The following is an 8,755-nucleotide window of genomic DNA, read 5'->3' as shown; positions in this document are numbered from 1 at the left end:
GTTGTTGCAGTGTGTGTATATGTGTGTGTACCTTCTCTACGTGTTGTTGCAGTGTGTGTGTATATGTGTGTGTACCCTCTCTACGTGTTGTTGCAGTGTGTGTGTGTGTACCTTCTCTACGTGTTGTTGCAGTGTGTGTGTGTACCTTCTCTACGTGTTGTTGCAGTGTGTGTGTGTGTGTGTATATGTGTGTGTACCCTCTCTACGTGTTGTTGCAGTGTGTGTGTATATGTGTGTGTACCCTCTCTACGTGTTGTTGCAGTGTGTGTGTACCCTCTCTACGTGTTGTTGCAGTGTGTGTGTGTATATGTGTGTGTACCCTCTCTACGTGTTGTTGCAGTGTGTGTACCCTCTCTACGTGTTGTTGCAGTGTGTGTATATGTGTGTGTACCTTCTCTACGTGTTGTTGCAGTGTGTGTGTATATGTGTGTGTACCCTCTCTACGTGTTGTTGCAGTGTGTGTATATGTGTGTGTACCTTCTCTACGTGTTGTTGCAGTGTGTGTGTATATGTGTGTGTACCTTCTCTACGTGTTGTTGCAGTGTGTGTGTATATGTGTGTGTACCTTCTCTATGTGTTGTTGCAGTGTGTGTGTGTATATGTGTGTGTACCCTCTCTACGTGTTGTTGCAGTGTGTGTGTACCTTCTCTACGTGTTGTTGCAGTGTGTGTATATGTGTGTGTACCTTCTCTACGTGTTGTTGCAGTGTGTGTGTGTATATGTGTGTGTACCCTCTCTACGTGTTGTTGCAGTGTGTGTGTACCCTCTCTACGTGTTGTTGCAGTGTGTGTATATGTGTGTGTACCTTCTCTACGTGTTGTTGCAGTGTGTGTGTATATGTGTGTGTACCCTCTCTACGTGTTGTTGCAGTGTGTGTATATGTGTGTGTACCTTCTCTACGTGTTGTTGCAGTGTGTGTGTATATGTGTGTGTACCTTCTCTACGTGTTGTTGCAGTGTGTGTGTATATGTGTGTGTACCTTCTCTATGTGTTGTTGCAGTGTGTGTGTGTATATGTGTGTGTACCCTCTCTACGTGTTGTTGCAGTGTGTGTGTACCTTCTCTACGTGTTGTTGCAGTGTGTGTATATGTGTGTGTACCTTCTCTACGTGTTGTTGCAGTGTGTTTGTGTGTGTACCTTCTCTATGTGTTGCTGCTGTGTGTTTGTGTGTGTACCTTCTCTATGTGTTGTTGCTGTGTGTTTGTACCTTCTCTATGTGTTGTTGCAGTGTGTGTATATGTGTGTGTGTACCTTCTCTACGTGTTGTTGCAGTGTGTGTGTGTGTGTGTGTACCTTCTCTACGTGTTGTTGCAGTGTGTGTGTGTGTGTGTATATGTGTGTGTACCCTCTCTACGTGTTGTTGCAGTGTGTGTGTATATGTGTGTACCCTCTCTACGTGTTGTTGCAGTGTGTGTGTACCCTCTCTACGTGTTGTTGCAGTGTGTGTGTGTATATGTGTGTATACCCTCTCTACGTGTTGTTGCAGTGTGTGTGTACCCTCTCTACGTGTTGTTGCAGTGTGTGTATATGTGTGTGTACCCTCTCTACGTGTTGTTGCAGTGTGTGTGTACCCTCTCTACGTGTTGTTGCAGTGTGTGTATATGTGTGTGTACCCTCTCTACGTGTTGTTGCAGTGTGTGTGTACCTTCTCTACGTGTTGTTGCAGTGTGTGTATATGTGTGTGTACCTTCTCTACGTGTTGTTGCAGTGTGTTTGTGTGTACCTTCTCTATGTGTTGCTGCTGTGTGTTTGTGTGTGTACCTTCTCTATGTGTTGTTGCTGTGTGTTTGTACCTTCTCTATGTGTTGTTGCAGTGTGTGTATATGTGTGTGTGTACCTTCTCTACGTGTTGTTGCAGTGTGTGTGTGTATATGTGTGTGTACCTTCTCTACGTGTTGTTGCAGTGTGTGTGTATATGTGTGTGTACCCTCTCTACGTGTTGTTGCAGTGTGTGTATATGTGTGTGTACCATCTCTACGTGTTGTTGCTGTGTGTTTGTGTGTGTACCTTCTCTACGTGTTGTTGCTGTGTGTTTGTGTGTGTACCTTCTCTATGTGTTGTTGCAGTGTGTGTATATGTGTGTAACTTCTCTACGTGTTGTTGCTGTGTGTTTGTGTGTACCTTCTCTATGTGTTGTTGCTGTGTGTTTGTGTGTGTACCTTCTCTATGTGTTGCTGCTGTGTGTTTGTGTGTGTAGTTTCTCTATGTGTTGTTGCTGTGTGTTTGTGCCTTCTCTACGTGTTGTTGCAGTGTGTGTATGTGTGTGTGTGCCTTCTCTACGTGTTGTTGCAGTGTGTGTGTGTATATATGTGTGTGTACCTTCTCTATGTGTTGTTGCAGTGTGTGTATATGTGTGTGTACCTTCTCTACGTGTTGTTGCAGTGTGTGTGTATATATGTGTGTGTGTGTACCTTCTCTATGTGTTGTTGCAGTGTGTGTGTATATATGTGTGTGTACCTTCTCTATGTGTTGTTGCAGTGTGTGTGTGTGTATATATGTGTGTGTACCTTCTCTACGTGTTGTTGCAGTGTGTGTGTGTATATGTGTGTGTGTACCTTCTCTACGTGTTGTTGCAGTGTGTGTGTGTATATATGTGTGTGTACCTTCTCTATGTGTTGTTGCAGTGTGTGTGTGTGTGTATATGTGTGTGTACCTTCTCTATGTGTTGTTGCAGTGTGTGTGTGTATATATGTGTGTGTACCTTCTCTATGTGTTGTTGCAGTGTGTGTGTATATATGTGTGTGTACCTTCTCTACGTGTTGTTGCAGTGTTGTGTGTGTAGCTTCTCTACGTGTTGTTGCAGTGTGTGTGTGTACCTTCTCTACGTGTTGTTGCAGTGTGTGTGTGCATATATGTGTGTGTACCTTCTCTACGTGTTGTTGCAGTGTGTGTGTGCATATATGTGTGTGTACCTTCTCTACGTGTTGTTGCAGTTGGCTCTGAGCTGTCGTCTGATTGGCTGATGGCTCCTGAACGATTTTCCTCGGAGTCCCGATCTCCTCGTCGGCGTCGGCTCCCAGGAACACTCGCTCATCGAAGTCTCCCACCGTCAACACGTACTCCTCGTACTCCCTGTTGATGGCTTTGCTGTACACAACACACACACACACACACGATTACACACTGCAGCATCTCTGAAAGGTACTTGTATGACTCTTCACCCGGCACACAGATTAGGAGACAGAACCAGTAGCTTACTTGTTATCGATGAAGCTCTGAGGATCCAGTAGTTCAGTCAAATGATCCTCGTTGCCCTTCAGGATCTGATGAGCAACAACACACAACAGTTACCTCAACGAACACAAGAGAACGCACAGAGGTGTGTGTGTGTGTGTGTGCACCTGTCTGTGGAACAGCTTCTGGATGTAGGGCCTGAAGTAGTGCTGCTTGATGCCTTTGGCCTCGACCACCAGACCGTCATGCAGCTCACACAACCGCTCCAACACACACGGAGGAGACGAGGACACGAGGCCTTCAGGGAGGGACAGAGGGAGACCTACACACACACACACACACACACACACACACACACACACACACACAAAAAGATGTCAATGTTCAAACTGACAACAACCAGAGTCCTACTATCAAAGAAATGTAGACACACACACACACACACCTCTGAAGCTGGGGTTGATGAGGTCCTTCCTGTTGTTGCAGAGCAACGCGTTGCCGAACACCAGGTCCAGACAGCAGAGCAGCAGGTGGTACGAGTTCACCAGGTCGTCACCGATCATCCGGAAGTTACCTTCACACACACACACACACACACACACACACACACACACACACACACACACACACACACACACACACACACACACACACACACACAGATCACAACCCGCTCTAAGAGAAGCGCTGGAGGTCTGAAGAGGTTCACTGAAACAGGACTTGGTACCTTTGGTGTAGACGAACAGAGTCCAGCAGAACTTGAACACATCGCTGATGTGACACGGCAGACGCCTGCAGACACACACACACACACACACACACACACACACACACACACACACACACACACACACAGAGAGAGAGAGACACACGATTGGAAATGATGCACATCAGAGGAATAAAGAATGCATTTTGGTGTGGTGTTAACCTGTGCTGTGTGTGTGTGTGTGTGTGTGTGTGTGTGTGTGTGTGTGTGTGTGTGTACCTGTGCTTCCTGCTGCGTGGCTGCCGTGGCCTCCCGCCCCCCTGAGGGTTCTGGAACATGTCCATGAAAATGGGCTCAAACTTCCTGAAGATCACCGTGGAAACCTCAAAGTTGCGCTCCAGACGCTCCATGCGCAGCCGGAAGTCCTGAGGGAGGTTAGCCATGTCGGCCCACTTCCTCATCTTGGAGAAGAACTGGATCAGACTGGGAGAGGGGAGAGCTAGTAACGTTAGCCGCTAACATAACCAACAGGGGGAGAGCTAGTAACGTTAGCCGCTAACATAACCAACAGGGGGAGAGCTAGTAACGTTAGCCGCTAACATAACCAACAGGGGGAGAGCTAGTAACGTTAGCCGCTAACATAACCAACAGGGGGAGAGCTAGTAACAATAGCCGCTAACAGGACCAACAGGAGGAGAGTTAGTAACGTTTGCCGCTAACGGGACCAACAGGGGTAGAGCTAGTAACGTTAGCCGCTAACAGGACCAATAGGGGGAGAGCTAGTAACGTTAGCCGCTAACAGGACCAACAGGGGCAGAGCTAGTAACGTTAGCCACTAACAGAACCAACAGGGGTAGAGCTAGTAACGTTAGCCGCTAACAGGACCAACAGGGGGAGAGCTAGTAATGTTAGCCGCAAACATAACCAACAGGGGGAGAGTTAGGAACGTTAGCCGCAAACATAACCAACAGGGGGAGAGTTAGTAACGTTAGCCGCTAACAGGACCAACAGGGGGAGAGCAAGTAACGTTAGCCGCTAACAAAACCAACAGGGGGAGAGTTAGTAACGTTAGCCGCTAACAGGACCAACAGGGGGAGAGCTAGTAACGTTAGCCGCGAACAGAACCAACAGGGGGAGAGCTAGTAACGTTAGCCGCTAACAGAACCAACAAGGGGAGAGCTAGCAACGCTAGCCGCGAACAGAACCAACAAGGGGAGAGCTAGTAACGTTAGCCGCAAACAGGACCAACAGGGTGAGAGCTAGTAACGTTAGCCGCTAACAGAACCAACAGGGGGAGAGCTAGCAACGTTAGCAGCTAACAGAGAACCAACACAGGTTCCCTTCAGTTACATGATGCGTTCAGGCTCTGCTCAGTGAACATGAGTACCAGCTGAAAGTAAATGTTTACGTTCTCGTGGTGCGTTCAGGCTCTGCTCAGTGAACACGAGTACCAGCTGAAGGTAGATGATAGTGCTCTCGTGGTGCGTTCAGGCTCTGCTCAGTGAACACGAGTACCAGCTGAAGGTAGATGATAGTGCTCTCGTGGTGCGTTCAGGCTCTGCTTCACTGACCTGAGCTTGGCGGTCCTCAGGATGCGGGTGAGGGACACACAGTTGCCCTCCATGAGGCCCTTCCCCACCGTGGGCGTGGAGCCCTTCCTGCAGGCGGCGTAGAGCGAGCAGGCCAGCCAGTGACCCACCTCTCCCTGCACACACAGCTTCATCACCATCATCTTCATCACCACTAAAGCATTAATACTGAGAACAGAGGAATCCTTCTTCCTCTGTTCATTTACTTTCTTTCTCTTTCGGTAAAATATGGATTAACCATGATGTAATTCTGTATTTCTTTTACGGAATTATTTTTCCGGGGGACGGAGGATGACGTGCTGCACAGGAAGTGACACATCTGATGAAGTCATAACATGTCACAAGTCACAACATGTCACAAGCCATAACGTGTGACATGTTATGTTGTGACATGTAACGACTTGTTATGTTGTGACATGTTACGACTTGTTGTGACATGTTATGACTTATTGTGACATGTTATGTTGTGACATGTTATGTTGTGACATGTTATGACTTGTTGTGACATGTTATGACTTGCTGTGACATGTTATGTTGTGACATGTTACGACATGTTATGTTGTGACTTGTTATGTTGTGACTTGTTATGACTTGTTATGTTGTGACATGTTATGACTTGTTGTGACATGTTGTGACATGTTATGACTTGCTGTGACATGTTATGTTGTGACATGTTATGACATGTTATGTTATGACATGTTATGACTTGCTGTGACATGTTATGTTGTGACATGTTATGACATGTTATGTTGTGACATGTTATGACTTGTTATGTTGTGACATGTTATGACTTGTTATGTTATGACTTGTTATGTTGTGACATGTTATGTTGTGACATGTTATGACTTGTTATGTTGTGACATGTTATGACATGTGACATGTTACGACTTGTTATGTTATGACTTGTTACAACTTGTTATGTTGTGACATGTTATGACTTGTGACATGTTATGACTTGTTATGTTGTGACTTGTTATGACTTATGTTGTGACTTGTTATGTTGTGACATGTTATGACTTGTTATGTTGTGACATGTTATGACTTGTGACATGTTATGGCTTGTTATGTTGTGACATGTTATGACATGTTGTGACATGTTATATGTTATGTTGTGACATGTTATGACATGTTATGTTGTGACATGTTATGACTTGCTATGTTGTGACATGTTATGACTTGCTATGTTGTGACATGTTATGACTTGCTATGTTGTGACATGCTATGACTTGCTATGTTGTGACATGGTATGACTTGCTGTGACATGTAATGTTGTGACATGTTATGGCATGTTATGTTGTGACATGTTATGACATGTTGTGACATGTTACGACTTGTTATGTTATAACTTGTTACGACTTGTTATGTTGTGACATTGTATGACTTGTTATGTTGTGACATGTTATGTTGTGACATGGTATGACTTGCTGTGACATGTAATGTTGTGACATGTAATGGCATGTTATGTTGTGACATGTTATGACATGTTGTGACATGTTATGACTTGTTATGTTGTGACATGTTATGACTTGTTATGTTGTGACATGTTATGACTTGTTATGTTGTGACATGTTATGACTTGTTATGTTGTGACATGTTATGTTGTGACATGTTATGACTTGTGGCATGTTATGAGTTGTGGCATGTTATGAGTTGTTATGAGTTGTTATGTTGTGACATGTTATGAGTTGTTATGTTGTGACATGTTGTGACATGTTATGACATGTTATGTTGTGACATGGTGTGACATGTTATGTTGTGACATGTTATGTTGTGACATGGTATGACATGTTATGTTGTGACATGGTATGACATGTTATGTTGTGACATGGTATGACTTGCTATGTTGTGACATGTTATGATTTGCTATGTTGTGACATGTTATGACTTGTTATGATTTGCTATGTTGTGACATGTTATGACTTGTTATGTAGTGACATGTTGTGACTTGTTATGTTGTGACTTGTTATGACTTGTTGTGACATGTGACATGTTATGATTTGTTGTGTTGTGACTTGTGACATGTTGTGTTGTGGCATGTTATGACTTATGTTGACTTGTTATGTTGCGACATGTCACACCATAACAAGTCTACAAAAGTCATGTCACATGTCATATCACGTGTAATAAGTCCTAATATATTTTATTATGAATCTTTAAAGTAACTAAATACACAAGATAAACGGGAGCGCCTTAAAAGTACATATTCAAGTAACGTCAAGTACCTCAGAACTACTTTCTACCAGTGGACGTAAACAATCTTCTGCGCGCGTGTTGCGTTCAGGAACCTGCGGTGTTTACAGATATTCTAGACACTTATTATCGGTGGGCTATACATGGTATTATTAATGCAAAGTAACTAAAAACATAAAATAAACGGGGTGCAGTAAAAGTACCTCAGAGTCCTACTTAAGAGCTGTACTGGTACTTTACACCAGTAAACAAGCGCCAGCACGCGTGTTGCGTTCAGGGAACCTGCGGTGTTTACAGACGTCGTTTAAAGAACAACAGACAGATGCACGTCAGACGATGACGACGCCCTTTAACTCCACGTGTTACTGTCGCGCGCTGCTCCGCTTATTAGAGGTGTTTGTGTGAACGCGCTCGTGTTGTGACGGGACGTTATGGCGCGGTCACGGGGACGCTATAGCGCGGTCACGGGGGCGCTATGGCGGCCTCACCTCCAGGGTGTAGGTGTTCCAGATGGCCGTGAAGGTGTCCATGGTCTCCGCGGCCGTGTGCGCGTCCATGTTGAGCTCCTGGCACAGCGCGTCCAGGCCGCTGCGCACCGAGCTGTCCTCCATGCGGCCCGACTCCGAGTCCGACGACTCCTCTCCCCGCATGGCGCTGCCGCCGGCGTACGGGTGGTTTAAAACGAGCGTATATCCTCCACCGGGTTAAAATGCAGCGCTCCCCACGAACACACACAAACACACGCTACGCCACCCGGCGGACTTCCGCTCACCATCCCCCACAATGCAGCGCGTTGGCGGGAAAACAAGCCGGCTTCGACCAATCAGAAGCGGGGGGGGGGGAGAGCGTTCTTCTTCTCGGAGGTTTTTCGGCGGTTGGCAAACCACTGAATGTGTGCATTACCGCCACTATCTGGTGTGGAGTGGGATGTCTAGTACTTGTATTATTTAAAAGAAAAGACGAAATGCATTTATACATTTTAACAAATTCAACAAAACAAACTCAATAAACTGTAAGATAAAAGAGCGGTTACGCCCCTCCCCCACTGCTGCGTACAAGACATAGTACTGTGTTGTTATGAGCCTCATCGTGTCTG

At 45.5% G+C, this 8,755-nt stretch overlaps 1 protein-coding gene across 1 annotated transcript in view; it reads right to left on the bottom strand.

The window, feature by feature from the left end:
* Nucleotides 1-8,309, bottom strand: part of rbl1 (retinoblastoma-like 1 (p107)) — a gene marked incomplete at its 5' end in the record, with an annotated part of 21,256 nt that extends 12,947 nt beyond the window's left edge. Inside the window, 8 exons of the mRNA XM_079217859.1 lie at nt 2,913-3,087; nt 3,199-3,263; nt 3,342-3,496; nt 3,620-3,748; nt 3,902-3,966; nt 4,160-4,363; nt 5,452-5,585; nt 8,148-8,309. Coding sequence (XP_079073985.1) covers nt 2,913-3,087; nt 3,199-3,263; nt 3,342-3,496; nt 3,620-3,748; nt 3,902-3,966; nt 4,160-4,363; nt 5,452-5,585; nt 8,148-8,309 — 1,089 coding nt within the window. The remainder of the gene's footprint in view (nt 1-2,912; nt 3,088-3,198; nt 3,264-3,341; nt 3,497-3,619; nt 3,749-3,901; nt 3,967-4,159; nt 4,364-5,451; nt 5,586-8,147) is intronic.
* Between the last annotated feature and the right edge of the window lie 446 nt (nt 8,310-8,755).

Source organism: Taurulus bubalis (genome assembly GCF_910589615.1).
Source record: "Taurulus bubalis genome assembly, chromosome: 5".
Classification (NCBI taxonomy): domain Eukaryota; kingdom Metazoa; phylum Chordata; class Actinopteri; order Perciformes; family Cottidae; genus Taurulus; species Taurulus bubalis.
The sequence above is the reverse complement of the archived record's forward strand: the minus strand, read 5'-3'. Positions and strand labels throughout refer to the sequence as shown.